Here is a 15,990-nt window from a genome sequence, read left to right on the forward strand (position 1 = left end):
TTCGCTGGGTACGGAGAATGGATTAGCAGAATTCTGTGTGTAGGGTCTCGGTTTGGTGTTTATCCCATTTTTCAGGGTCATGGTTTGCTAATGGTCCCCAGATCTCACAACCATAGAGGGAAATTGGTTCTATCACAGAGTCCAGTATTTTAAGCCAGGTTTTAATTGGGATGTCTATTTTGATGTTTCTTTTGATAGCATAGAATGCCCTTCTTGCCTTGTCTCTCAGGTCCTTTACAGCTTGGTTGTAGTTCCCTGTTATTCATTGATACAGTCATGATGTGTGCAATGCAATTGAGATGAAGTCTGCATGAGGTGGGATTTGAACCGGCGACCCTATGGTTTCAAGGCAGATGATTAAGCCATTGGACTAACAGACCTGAACTGGTGAAAAGGGAGTTCACACAGATGACACACTTTCACGCAAATTGCTCAGAAATCCTGGGTTTAAATGTTTTTCAAACTGCTCAAAATTGCAGACAATCTAAGGGCGGAGCTTACTGGACAAAGTGATAGATGTGTTCCTCATGAGTCAAGGCACATGTGTAAGCATGTGTAATGGCTGTCGGCCAAACGAGGCATGACTTTTGCCTGTTTAAAGTTTGCATTTTCAAAAAATTGGTTTCAGTGATACTTGGAATGATCCTCTACATTATTGCAAAGTTTCAAACAAATGTGAGTCTGCATGAACGTGTTAGGGGCAGACGAATAATTGTCTTAAAACTGCAATATTAATTGGCTCATAAAAGCTTAATGTTTTCACTTATGGAAAATCCGCTTGCTCACGTTTGTCGGCATAGGTCCAAAGTTCATGTGTAAAATGTTTCGTGCAGATTGCTCAAAGATCCCAGAAAGCTATAGATTTTTACTGTTTTTCATATAATTGGAAATGGTGGGAGATCTAAAGGTCAGAGGTCAAAAGTCAGAGTGTGAAAGTTGTTAGGCATGAGGAGACGCATGTGTGTATCGAAGTGTCATGGATGTGGGTCAAACAGGGCATGAGTTGTACCTGTTCAAAGTCAATTGAGTAAAATAGCGCCACCCTTTGGCCGATAGTTGTGAGTTTCGTTTCTTCGCCGTTTGGCATAGCCCTCTACCATATTGCCGAGTTTCGTAAAAAGTGACCACGCGGTTAGGCCAGAACTGCCAAAAACGGCGGAAGAATAGTGAGAGGCAAGAGATGCAATAAGGCTTCGAGAGCCTGATAGGCCTCGAAACCTTAATAATGTTCAAAATAAATAATTGCATATACCTTAAACAAATAAAACATCTAAGAAATTCCATAAATTGAACTTTTAAGAAGTAGTGAAAATAGCAGATCTACAAGCTCACACCGTGTCGCAGCGCGACAAACTGATTTTATATTGTATATTAGAATATTATTCTATAAGAATGTTATTATAATATCGAGATGGAATCCTTATACCGTAGGGTATTCTTTTTTGACTATATCTTGTCTCATTATCTGGTCAAGGATATTGAAGAATTGGGCTTAAAAAATGAGCACTGTAAGAATACATACTAAAAAGACCTCTGTATGCAGCCTTCTCCCTGTCTCTTTGTTGATTCAATGGCAGCATAATGCATTCATGTATGAATGTATTCATGTAAGTCTTGATGTGTTCTCCAGATGGAGCGCTGTTGATTTTGGCCCAAAACAGTTGTGTACCTTCTGCCTACTCTGCCAAACTCAAATTGTTTTTATTCTATCGCTTTACAGTATAAGTAAAAAAATCACACCCAGTGTGAAGTGAGCGGTGCTATTTATGAGTTATCTCTGTTGGCCGTGACGCCACAACATGGAGTCACGGCATGGATCAATTCACACCTAGTGTAAATTGAGCGGTGCTTACATTTTTTACATTATTATTAATTTCATCATGCGTCTCGCTAGCCAATCACAGCGCGTCTGCGAAGTTTGAAGTTCATTTCATCATGTGTCTCGCTAGCCAATCACAGCACGTCCTGCAAAGCTTAGCCTATGGGCGTGTTTTCCACAGCATGGCGTCACAGCGAAAGACACATTTTCACGACGGAAAGAAAAACTTTCACCTCGGATGGGTCCTAAACCCTCTTATAGGAGCGGTTGCACCGCTCAAAAATGTATATAATAATAATAATATTATAAAAAAGAAAATCAGTCATTAAAGCTATGTAATCATCTTTTTAATGTGATATATCATCCCATCTATTTTTAATGGGAAATGCAGACAGCCTTATTGTATGACATATGGGAAGGATATATAATGTCCTCCTAACACCACTACAGACATGCACACACACGCACACGCGTGCACACACACACCACACACATTTTGATTCTTTCTCTCTCTCCTCGTCTCCCCTGATTCTCTCCATCTGCTCTCACATTATGTTTTTCCTTTGCACCTCTCATACAGTACATCTCTTTTCTCTCCTCATCTTTTCTATTGCGGTCTTCCCCCTCTCCTTTCTTACCCCTCCTTCTAAAGCCTTTGCATTTCATCGTATGACGTGTCGGCATGGCAGATCGGCTATTTTCAGCGTGTGACACCATCAAACTTATAATTACAAATTTGATCCGTCCTTGTCTGACCTTGTTGTGGATAGGTCTTAATTACTGTGTAAGTACAATTACTCCAAACACATTGGCAAGGTTGTGTGCATAAGTCTCTCCAACGCCTCTACTCATATCTCTGTTACATCTTCATCAATCACCATCCATATGGATATTGATGCTGTCGGGGAGAAACCTTGTATGTCCAAAATCGTTACTTTTCAGGAAATGATCCGATGAAGAAATGATTTAGTCACAAGTTCTTGTTATAACTTTTCATTAGTGATAGGACCACAGTGGAAAATAGGACCACAATGGAAAGTCCCCAGGACGTTTTTGTGTTATCCTTTTAGCCTTAATGTCTGACTGTACCTTGTGCTGTTTACTGTACATTTCTGACTAAAGTATTCAATCAATCAAAAAAAATGTAATATTCATAAAAACCCACAGACAGACTTAACTACATGGCATATCTAAGTGGGGCATGTCATTATAAGAAAAAAAAAGCAGATATAAAATGTTCTGAAAATACATATGAGTATAAAATAGGGAATTCATTTATGAAAAACAAACATAAAAATATGAATTATGGAGGTACAAGGTTTCTGCCCAACAGTGACGAAAGTGTTATCCCAGCACCCTGCACTCTATATTGATGACTTACTGTAATCTTCAAAACATTGATCTAGACACCTTACTGTATGTATGCATTTCAATTATGCCAAAGCGACACCAAAGGGTAGATTTCAGCACCTAATAGTGAAGCCCAATTGGACAGAAGGTCAGGTCAGGAGGTTTACAGTGTAATTGATGAACTTGTCATGACCTCAAGATATCCTTCCTCTATTACAGTTCATGATCGCTTTTCAGGCTGTGAGGTGATGATAGTGGCATCCTGGGATTTCACCCTATAGACTAAAACATCAAAATTCAGTCTACACTCCAGAATGATTTTTCTTTTTTTCATTAACCCCCATTGTTCCCAAGAGAAGTTGTGACCTGATCCTACAACAATCAGTTACTGTACCTGTACAACTGAAATTGCATTTTGAGTTATGTGCACAGGGGAAAATACAGAATTCTTCACTTATTATTATTATTATTATTATTATTATTATTATTATTATTATTATTATTATTATTATTATTATTATTATTATGGGCCGAGCACTGCACCAGTGCAAAGCGCTATAGCTGAAATGGAAGGAATTGTTTTTTAACACAATCGCCAAAACATACTCAAAAAGTTGTGAAACTTTACACACACATCATAAGTGGAGAAAAAATATGTATTTTATCAGTCTCAAAAAAGGGTGTGGCCTAATTGCTCGATAGCGCCCCCTACAAAAGCACCAAACTTCCATGTTTCACCACCAAACAGGAAGGTAAAATCGTCGATCTACAGTAGGCATGTAACGATTTATCGTATATCGATTTAAATCGATTCAAAGTGGTGACGATTTAAATCGATGCAATAAAATATGACATCGCGATGCAACCAGCAGAGGGCGCAATCGAGTCAGACTCCATTCCTTTTTATCCGCCTACTATTTTGTCCCCTCAGGGCCACCATAGCTGCCTCCGTAGGTCTCTTCTTCACTCACTCAACGGCAGGCTATGAACGGCAGAGAGGGGTTCACGTCCTCTCAGTCTATGAAATCTAAACAACTAGGCGATCGCACTGCATAAAGAGGGAAATGTGCGTCGCATGTAAACATGTTTATTTGATTGATGAAAAGCCCAAACTATACCGTTTACCCCCTCCCCCATCTGACAATATTGTTAGCTGTTGTTAGCCTGTCTGATTTAAACTCTGTAGGAAACATACAACTGATAGGCTTCTAATGAAAACGGCTAATTCTGGAGCGCCTCGGTGCGGCTGCCGCTGCAGAGTACAATGAATAATAATCTATATGAATAATGATAATTTAACAATTGTATCAGACTGCTGACAACGTCAAACTCCTTTCAACACTGTCTGTCAGATATATAGCGAATTACATTGATATTAATCAATAAATGTTTAATCTAATCTCATTTGGAGCAGTTTAAAACAGTTTCCCTTATTACATAAATGTGTACAGAATGCTGAGAATATAGCACAGATAAAAAATTACTTGTAAATCCCAAGCTTGGAACAAAGGCTAAGCCTTAATTTGTTTATTTGAAGGTTTTCTTTATAATTTATTTCATCTGGGACATATGTTTTAAAATTAATTTATTTCATAATACTTATATATTTAAAGTTATTTTACAGATAAAAAAGTATATGTCTTAATGTGTACCTTACAGTTAATGCATGTACCTCATGAATAATAAAAAAGGCTTAATTTCATATATTGAAAAGAGGACAAGAGAAAATACAGTTGTTAAAAAATACATGATTTTTGTAAGAGAAATAATCAAGGTTTTTCAGTAATTTGTCTCGAAAATAAATGTGCTTAAAAATCGTGAAAAATCGTATCGTGAACCTCGAATCGTGATTCGAATCGTATCGTGAGTTGAGTGAATCGTTACATGCCTAATCTACAGGGTCAAGTTCTTTCGTTTTTTTCTACGTAACTTATGAACTGATAATAAAGACTTGTGGGTGACCCCATTGGACTTGGTTCAGAATCCTTGTCCTTCATTGGTGTTACTTAGCTCCGCCCCCTGTTCTGATGGGTCAATATTTGATAGTTCTTATCTTTTGACATAACTTTTGACCTAATTGTGTCATACTTGTGAGTTACCTCATTGGACTCAGTTGAAAATCCTTGTCCTTCATTAGAGTTACTTTGCTCCGCCCCTAACATGGACAGAGGTGCGAGGGCCCGGTCATTGCTGCTTGAAGCTTTAATTATTATTATTACTAGTCCATACCCGGGGATGTGCGCAGCCAAACTATATGTAAACTTTTGGGTTATTATGCGCATAGTTGAAACTTAAACTATGCATAGTTTAAGTTTTGGAGAGGAGAGCTGTTGATTGTGTATACTGTTAGCCCCAAAGCTAAGTCCACCCAGTGACTACTGACCCCATAGCCTGCGGGGACTGTAACCGTGACAACAGAGCCCATGCAAAGTCAATGCCTGTGTGCAAGTTCAGATCAATTGGTCAACCCATTGAGGGAGAAAGATGCGGATCAGGCGGACGGACTGACAGTTTCCTACATTTTATAGTAGGATAATTAGTATTATTACTATTATATTATCATTATTATTATTCTCCAAATACTTAATTCTTAGTATTCAATGTCTCCAAATTGTATTTAATCTGCCAAAATGACAAATCCATGCAGCCTTTATTTTGAACAATACATGTTCACAGAAGAGTGAAAAATGACAGTTGAAAATGAGAATATTTATATAAGGCAATAGCAGGCGTCCATTATCAGATGATGGTGTTACTCTACCGTCAACCATGTGAACTCTGACTTTGAAGCATGAATTTGCACGTCACGCCTGAGATATTTGGCAGCGACAGAAAGGGGGGAAAGGGAATATCCCCCCCCCCCCCTTCAGATCCTTCTTGAAGGGGCAGGAGCTGCAGCTAAAGTAAGCGGAATATAAGATAGGATAAGATAAGATTTATTGGATAAGATAAGATTTTCTGATCCCTGCGGGATGTAGCAGTGAGAATGAAACATAGGAGAGGTACGGATAAGAATCAAACCAAGATAAATAAGAATCAACGGTAGCCTAAATAAGGAAGAATTGTGTGTTTATGTCAACTTTTTACGGTTATTTCGTATTACACATTTTATTATTGCTTCTTTTTATTCATTTCATGTCATGCTTTGTATTTTAACTTGTGTTAAAAGTCGTTTAACTAACTCTTATTTCCATTTTTATGTTGAGCATTTGGAGTTGCATTTGATGTATGACTTGTGCAAGTTTGAGTGATTGATTGAAGCAATCGCACCGTGGGGCATGTCACTAGGACGTTATCTCTGGTCCCAGGAGAGGACACATTGACAGCTGCTTCAGGGAAGGGCGGACTGGTGGAAATATACAGATATACTGATAGAGATGTAGGTAGGCAGGTGGGCAGACAGTCAGTCAGTGAATCATGTACACACATAGACCAACAGGGAGGCAGACACACAGACAAACAGACAGACAGACAGATAGATGGACAGACACGTACAGATAGGGAAGCAGCCTGCGTTGTTGATCGACCATGTCAGTCCAGAACGATGCCAGTTTTTCTGTTGAAAAAAAAAAAGTCTAAGGCAGAGAGGGTGAGATAGATCAAAGCCATATTGTGTTTCCACTGAACTTAAAGACAACCTCGGGCAAGGTCAGTAGTATGACGAGGAGACAGGAGCCAATGACAGGTGTACAGGGATATCAAAGAGAACATGACCACCTGGGTGAGTGTATACTTTATGTGTGTTTGAAAATGTGAGTTCTTGTTCAGTACAGTATGTTTCCTGAGCACCCCCGTGCTCTTGGTGAATTCACAACACCAAATGACAATGCAGTTAGTTTTGCAGAGAGGAATGTGTGGAGGAGTACCTGTTTGAGGAGACCAAATGCGGAACATGTACATTAAGTATGCATGCTAAGGAAACAAACTCATACCAAACTAGAAAAAGTGCTCCTCGGAGCACAGGTCTCCGCCAGGTCAGGTAGGTTATTGTGGGCAATGTTCGGAATGCATCGTACTCCTGGTGGAGCTAAAACAGGGATGTGTGAACTTTCACAGCAATCGGACGCTGCGTTCATGATTTGAGGTATTTTGTTCAAAGCGAACCACTCCTGCAAACTTTACATAGCATATCTTAGCCAATCAGGATGGAATATAAAAAATCAGACAGATCCGTCTTGATCACATGACTATAGGGTACCGATTTGCGTGATGTTTGGACACATTCTGTAAGAGTGTTATCAAAAAATGTGTTTACAAAGGTCGGCCTCCTGGTGGCGCCATAAAAGGCTGATGTGAAAAATGCAGGGCAGAGGTTTTTCCTTGGCCTCTAGGGAGTGTGCGTGCAAAGTTTCACGCCGATCCGTGCAGTTATAGGTAAAAACGCAAATCGGCCTGTTATAGCGTCACTGAGGCTGATTTGAGAAATTGGTGGCATTTCTTCCTCAGCCTAGTGGGTATGTGCGTGCAAAAGTTCACGCCAATCGCAGGCATGATTTGAGGCATTTTGTTCAAAACTGACCAATCCTGTAAACTTTGGAAGCCAATGTTAGCCAATCGGGATGGAATATGAAAAATCACATTACTATAGAGATACTGTGTAGCGATTTGCGTGATGTTTGGACAAAATCTGTGAAAGTAATATAAAAAAATGTGTTTTGAAAAAATCTGCCTGCTGGTGGCGCTATAACAGGACAATGTGAAAGATTTGGGGCAGAGGTTCTGCTCTGGCATCCAGGGAGTGTGTGCACATGTTTCACGTAGATCGGGCCAGCAGTGCCGGAGATTAGCTGTTCACAGATGGACACGCGGAGGGACGGACAGGGGCAAAACATAGTCTCGGCCTGGCGGAGACAATTACACTCACACGTAATTAGCTGTACTGTAGTTATGTTTATTTTTACTAACTACTTTCTACTCAAGCTCTTCCTTCAGCTCATTAAGTTGAGGAGGATAGTCATTAACTTCACAACAATTTGAATTTGCCATACTGTATTGCAGAACCTCAATACCTAAAATAAACCTCTTCATTTCACCCACACAGCCTCAATTTACAATAGCAAGAGCGGTTACATTTACATACTGTACAGTAGGAATATTTTGGATTACATAAATACTTTAAAGGGATTATTGGAGCCAGAAAATCTATTAGAAGCAAGTTTAATGGCTGGGTTAAGTGGAAATCTGCATGACCTATAAGTGGATAATGCTTGACACCTTCATGACATTTGTAAAAACTTAACCATAAAAAAAAGAAATTGCACTGGTTTCATTCTACACAAACGTTATAAATTCATATGTGAAATATTACTGGATTCTTTCTGCACAAAGATGACACATTCATTTGTGAACTTACACTGGATTCATTCTGCACAAACATTACATATTAATATCCTTTAGTTTACAGTATGTCTGTGCCCAGTTTTAATTCGTGATTAGAGGAAATAAGTGTTTTTTTTCTCCTTCTGTAGAAGCCATTAAATAATTCAGGCTCTAATTACAAGTCAATAACTTCATCAGCAGCCCTCTTTAGCCTAATGGATTAAGGCTTACAACACTTCCTCTTAGGCCAGCCAATCAATTGATAGAGGCGCACACATGCCCTATTAAGCTAGCCAATCGATCAATAGAGACACACCGGTGTAAGGAATGAACAGGTTTTTTTGTACCATTGGCTTTTCATTGCCTGTAGGTTCTATATTCTATCCTGGCATTCTTTACTGTCATTTCCAAGCCGCACACATACACTCACCTCTGGACCCCATGACAACATATCGCACTGGACAACTAATTTATTAACCTTCTTAATGTCTGTTTTAAAGACAGAAATATTATCTATCTTGACTTATTGGAGCCCGGCTCCATGATACCCTCTGAAATGTACGCATGTGCTCAAAATAATACATTAATAGAGTGTACATGGGTTCTACAGTATTTGACATTCTGGGTGGTTCTGTTGGCCATGTTCAATTTGAGCTAAAGTAATTTTTTTTGCAAATAAACCACATTTTTAAACTTAATACATATGGGTCTCTTTAAACCATTAAATTATGTTAAAACCAGCTTTTTTAGAACACAAGGAAAGTTAAACAGTAAAATACAAAAGTAACTGCATCTTTCCTCTTTTGGACGCTGCTCAATTGTCACATCCTATCCTAAAGGAACAGAAGTTCCTGGTTTGATGTGCGAGCTAGTCAATGGTATTAAGAGGAGCATTCAGTGACAGAGGGCAATATTAGTGATAATAACTTGATATAATAACTTGCAGTGTGCGTGCATGCGTGTCTGCATGTCTTTGTGTGTGTGTGTGAGAGCATGTTTCCCGTTTTTGGTACTGTCAACCTCCCTCCCATCCTTTCCCTGGCCCACAAATCCACTCTCTCACATACAGCGCACACACACACACACACACACACACACACACACACACACACACACACACACACACCCACACACACACACACACACACACACACACACACACACACACACACACACACACACACACACACACACACACACACACACACACACACAAAGGGCATAGATGTTATTTAATTTGCATCAGGGTCACATGACAGATGTCCCAATTCATTGTCCAACAAAACAACGAAGAAAATAAACACAACAAAACACTGTCTTCAATATGTGCAGTGCTGAAACATCTGCAATGTTGTACTCTGTAGTAGTAGAGGTGAGGGTCATTGTCCATCTGTTCAAACTGAGTGGGAAAATTATAACTTGCAGCCAACTCTATAATAATATTAACAAAGCTTAGAAGACTTTTCCCCCTTTGTAAAGAGTCTAAAATGCTTTATTTCAGTGAGATAATAGGAAGTGGGAGATAAGGCTGAAAACAGACTTAAAGCCTCTGGAAACTTATATTAAAAATTTATAATATCAAACTTGAACGTGAAGTGGAGCTTACTATGAAACCGTGCTTGGCTTGTGTGTGTGTCTGCGATTCTGTGTGTCTGTGTGCACTGCCTATGTGCAGCTGTGTGCAGCCAAGTAAATGTCCAATATAGACGTACCATACATCAAATGAAAGGTCTTTGAAAACTGAACACACCTGTCAAGGTTGCGTTTAAGCCCGCCCTTTCCCCCGGAAGCCACGCCCCGGAGAAGGCTCCTAAAAACTCCCCATTGAAACCCCATGTTAAATGAAAAGTGCCCGAATCGCTCCGAAACTTTTTCTACCCCCCCTAAGTCGGGGTCTACGAACAAATACTTCGGCCTCGGATTTTGGCTCCGCCCTCCGGAAGTGGGTGAAACAGGCACTTCAAACACTTTGTTGAATTGTTCAAAAAAATTTGGGGTGAATTTTTATTTTTCTAAGATGCTCCTTTTAACGCAGATTTTTTTGGTATTTTTTTTAAAAAAACGCCTTAGTTTTCGAGCTGCGTTCGCTTACCGCGTTCGCGCGTCTTACTTGTATTATCTACCCAAGTATGAGTTGTAGGACATGTTTATATTATTAATAACTATAAAAAACTGCTCATCTAAACCCTATATACTTTGTTGACCGGAGTTCCTCCTTTATCCCCCTGTACACAAAATGTCTTGCTTGTAGAAAATAAAATACATATTTACAAGCCAGTTACAGTTTCAAGGACACAGACAAGACCTTAAGCCCAGGTCAGCAGGGATGCATTCTAAATGTGTTTTCTCATTGTTCTGATTTACAACCATTTAATTTGTACCACTTTGATGCTTTATGCTGAATGGATTGTTGGGGATGTCCACCATCCCAGCCACAGCCTGTTCAGCCAGCGCTGCGGCCGCAGCCAGGCAAGCGGTATCTCAGCCTTGCCAGCCGCACACAAAGACTATGGAGCACTTTCTGGCCGCTACCTGACTTATGAACACACACTGAACATTACAGGGCCCGGACTATGGCAACATGTCTGTAGCTAATGTATTGGACCTATGACAATGCAGTTTGCGCTATTTTGCACTTTTAGGTAGTTTAGATTTTTAATATAGATTGTTTATTTAGCTTAGTTTTAACATAGATCACTTTTGACACTGAGTCTTTAATGTTATACTTTTGAGACTGTAGCTGCTGTGTTGTTTTTTAGCACACAATGAATCGCTGAAAATAGCCGATCGACAAGCTCACCATGTGACGCAACAATACCGGTGCTGGGGTTATTTAAGTGCTTAATCTTCTTTGTCTTGGCAAAATGCTCTTCATAAATGATTGTTGTTGTATGAGAGAAAGCACTGGCAACAGCAAGCATCTTCTCAATACACAGATTTCTTAAAATGTTCTCTCTCTCTCTCTCTCTCTCTCTCTCTCTCTCTCTCTCTCTCTCTCTCTCTCTCTCTCTCTCTCTCTCTCTCTCTCTCTCTCTCTCTCTCTCTCTCCCAGACAATGAGCAGTCGTTTTCTCCCCCATGACGCCATCCTCACAGACGCCGTCCTCAGCCTGGACGAGGACTCAGTCCTCTCAACCAATGAGGTGAGTCGGCGGTACTTCGTCATCCAAAGAGGTCAGTCGTTGACACTTCTCCCACTGATGCGGTGAGACGATGGTGTTTCATTCATCAACGTGGTGAACACCGATGCCCTGATGACCAATGAGGTGAAACATTGATGCTTCATCAGTGAAATGGGGTGAGATGAAGTGCTCCCAAGATGTGGACCGCCAGCAGCGCTCCATCATCCAAAGTAACTTTCATCATCATTGCTGTCGGGCAGAAATCTTCTATCTCCATATTTAAACTTTTCTTTCTTTTCTTTCTTTCTTCTTTTTCATGAATTAATGACCTTAAGAGTGTAGTGCAAAAGTGGTGAAATTATCAGATCATTTGAAACTTTTTGGAATTGAAAGCGAAAGTGATTATAAGTCTGTCTGGGTTTTATAAATATTTAACCAATGAAAAACGAGCTTTTGAAGGATAACTATGTTGGATCCATTAAAACACAGGTACTTTTTTCTGTTTTCTCAAAAGTAACGGTTTTGGACAAACAAGGCTTCTGCCTGACAGCGACGATATGTCGTCTGTATTGCATTCATATACCTTTTTCAATATCATTAATGCAATAAATGTATAATGCAAATCTTGGCTAAACTGTATACTGCAGATTCAAGTACACAGTTTCAAGCATACTACAAAGCATTCAAATATGCTTTGTATGGTCCTGTTTTTTGAAAATGCACCATTATCAGTCCTCATGAGGGGATTATTAAGGCTAGGCCATTTTCAATCTGATGGCGGTTATTTACAGAATACAGTAAGGGACCAGTCGAAATTTACATAAGGGGGGGCATGGAGGAAATGTATGTGCCCTGATCTAAAATGCCATGACCCTCCCTTTGACAAAAAAAAAAAATCAATGACCCTCCCCAAGTGATTACAAAAAAAAGAGTAACCCTCCCCGCCTAGAAGTGTCACGATATATTGTGTCACGATATAGCCTATCGTGGTATTAAAATGTGATGATAGGTATTGTCATGATGTCATACTGTATCGTAATATTTTTTTAATTGTTTTTTTAAAACAAAAAAAAACACTTTCTTTTTTTTTGCCGGTGAAAGTTAGGAGTTTTTACTGTATGATATGAAATGTAAAGCTTATCATAATCATAGTAATTATTAATCATGTCCTCCATCATATTCAAGGTATTTTGGAGAGAAATGAAACAGACTCCAGTCAGTCACTTTCAGTTTAAAGCACTGCAGAGGGGAGGTGTTGTGTGTCAGCTGATGCTCGTTGACGCTCGTTAATGTGACATGCATCTGCACTCTCAAATAGGCCTACATCTAATCTAAGATACTGTATCTGGTATTATAGATGTTTTTTAGCTGTTGGAAATAACTAGGCTGCACTTGGTTGGTAAAGTCCAGATGACAAAAATATGAGGTTTGTGGAATTTATAGTTATGCAGTCTTATATTATATTATATTTGTTATATTAGTGTCTATCTGTCCTCTGAAACAATGGGTTTATAGTTAGTGAGAACTTCACTTCTCCATTAAGCTTGCACAAATGTATTTATTTGTGTACAAAGCACTTTGTAATTGTTTCTAACTTGCTTTATAACGTTATTTATAAGATGATGGCCAATGTTGATGATACATGAGAAAAGAACATTAATAATATATCATATCGATATCATGATATCATATGTTGAATACACTTATTTATGTTGAATACACTTATTGTAAGTCGCTTTGGATAAAAGCGTCTGCTAAATGACTGTAATGTAATGTAATGTAATGCCCAACATCATGTATCGTATTGTGAAATTCTTGACACCCCTAACCCTCCCCATCAAATACAACATGACATTTAAAACTGATATGTCCAATGTTTTGCTTTCCACATTGATTAGAACATTGCTGTAGTGTAGTCAGTCTTGCTAAATGCACAGTGTATCTGTAGTAGTGGTAGCAGAATGGATAGTGTTCTCATCTTACATGTGGGAAACCCATTGAATCCTGGTCAGATTGAAGAAAGTTGAATATTTGGTAACCAGTAGTTTAAAACTTTTGTCACTCTGCCCTTTTAATTATCAACTACAGTGACTACAACTACACTGTTGCCTACATAAAACAAATTAGGCTATCAATTATGGCCTGATGCTTCTGGTTTTACTTGTGGAGCTATAGGCATCTATACACAACTGTCCATATAGATCCACATTAATCACACGCACAGAATTACTTCAAATGATTATGAATATCCAGTTATAGTAGGCCTATTTATAATGCATCTCTCCAATAACGCCTGTTGAAGTTTTGCTTAATTGTTCAACCACCATCGTTAAGACGCTGAATAGATTTGACTGGGTCGTTCACACTCGCTGTGCGTTGATGGCTTGTTAACGACCGTCATTGATTCTAAATAGACAAGGTGTTACTTGATTTGAATTCTTTGTATCCTTTGAAATGGAGAGGGGTCATTGACCACTGTTCTGCTGTACTAAAAAGGTATATAAAAAACGGACTATTTTATCAATTCAAAATTGCATGACCCTCCCTTGGATTCAAAGTAAAATTAGCTGACCCTCCCTTGGACCAAAATTAGAAAGGCATGACCCTCCCCTATTTTCCTCCATGCCCCCCCTTATGTAAATTTCGACTGGTCCCTAAATGATTTTCATTTATTCTGGCACATTGAACTCTGGCACCTAGTATTGGACCGTGGCACTATATATTTCTCCTTCATTTCTGTTAATACATTCTATAGTATAGTATCTATCAGTATTGAGCTTTGCCTGTTGTCTTTGTACAGTCTTCTGTAGTCCAGTTTTGAAGCAGAATATAGAGCTTTTTCACAAAAATGGACAACATATTTCTTTTGCCAACAAGCCAACCTCCTGTCAACTTCTGTTTCTGTTGTCCGATGATCAAATCACTTGTAAGAGTCTAGAGTCGTGCAGTTGTCTGACAACACAAAGAAAAGAAAAAGATGCCTGTAGGCTACTGTAGGCTGTATTCACACACAGTATTTGGAGTGGAAAAAGTGCTGCCTGGAGCACATTTGGTGCCAATATAAAAACTAAACATGCACATTGCAACAGACAGCTTAGCTGATTTTAACTGCTGTCCTAGTGGTTCGATCCATAACCACTAGCCACACATATTTACTCTTTGTTTTTTAATAAATAACCATGGCGAAGAGGAGGCTGCTTAGATTTGCCTTTAGAGACAGACAATAAAGAGCAGGGGAGTCCTTCTAGCAGTATAGTCAATGCTCATTTATCAACAGGTACACTTTCTCTGTCTGCATCTCTGGTGGTGTTTTGTGAAATCACCCACCTCCTTAGCAGCATTTTCTTCATCACGATTGGTGAAATGGAAAAAAGCGGTAAATGCCGCATGAGCTTCTGTGAAAAAGTTATGCTGATTTCAACTTTTGAAAGCGCTCCGCTCTGCCAAAAAAGCTGCCAAGTGCAGTAAAGATGATCCCATAGGATTCTATTTTGTTATTTAAAAAAAGAAGAAAAAAGGCGGTGGCAGTTGGAGGAAAAACACTATTTGTGAACATGCCCTTATAGAGTACACTTTATTGAAACACAAAATAAGTGATCACAGTCTAAATCGGAGGCGACAGAAAGTTGGCTTCTTAACATCACTGGCAATGGTGAGAAGAAATCCATACCCTACTAAGACAATGCTGAAGAACATTGGCCGCGTTTGTGAAAAAAATAGTCCATTGCACTAATGTGAGTGTTGTATTGCCAAACTTGTCATTAGTCGTACATCAATTAAATGTTCTTTCGCTGTGTCGTCCCCTTACTCTGTACTGTATGAACAAAAAGACAAATCTAATCTCATTCTGAATTTGCCAACCATGGGTTCACCATGGCTGTCTACAGAACCAACAAGAACCAGCAAACTTCTAAAGCACCCCCCCCTTCATACACACACACATACTCTACACAACTAACGCCCACACAAAACACAACCATTCGTGTACATGTTGTTGCTGTCGGACAGAAACCTTGTATCTGCGTCTTTTTTTTTCCATAAATCATAAATGAATGGCCTATTTTACACTTCATCATGTGGCAGTGTTGCACAAAAGTAGCAACAATAACCCCTTGTGAGCTTGTATATTGCTATTGTAGAAGAATGTTGAATGTTTTTGCCTATGACATGCTGAAAGTGGTTACATCGGTCTGTGGGTTTATAAATATTGAATCAATGAAAAGTATTAACAAGTTCTTGTGACTAAATAACTGCATTCGATCCATTGAATCCAAGTTCTTTTTTTCCATTCTCTGAGTCTGACAGCTATGATATGCCTGTACTAGGCACATGCAGTGCTGTAGATTCGCACTGCTTTCTTCTACGAGTGGTGAGGGGTGTG

General features: G+C 39.2%; 1 protein-coding gene across 2 annotated transcripts in view; it reads left to right on the forward strand.

The window, feature by feature from the left end:
* The window catches only part of LOC308103841 (exostosin-1), a gene marked incomplete at both ends in the record, with an annotated part of 287,013 nt that overhangs the window by 229,441 nt on the left and 41,582 nt on the right, over positions 1-15,990 (forward strand). For both annotated transcript variants that reach the window (XM_080454020.1, XM_080454021.1), the window contains one exon: positions 11,541-11,630. In XM_080454020.1, coding sequence (XP_080310146.1) covers positions 11,541-11,630 — 90 coding nt within the window. The remainder of the gene's footprint in view (positions 1-11,540; positions 11,631-15,990) is intronic.

The sequence above is a fragment of the Gymnoscopelus braueri genome, assembly GCF_963280865.1.
Source record: "Gymnoscopelus braueri genome assembly, chromosome: 16".
In the NCBI taxonomy this organism is placed as follows: domain Eukaryota; kingdom Metazoa; phylum Chordata; class Actinopteri; order Myctophiformes; family Myctophidae; genus Gymnoscopelus; species Gymnoscopelus braueri.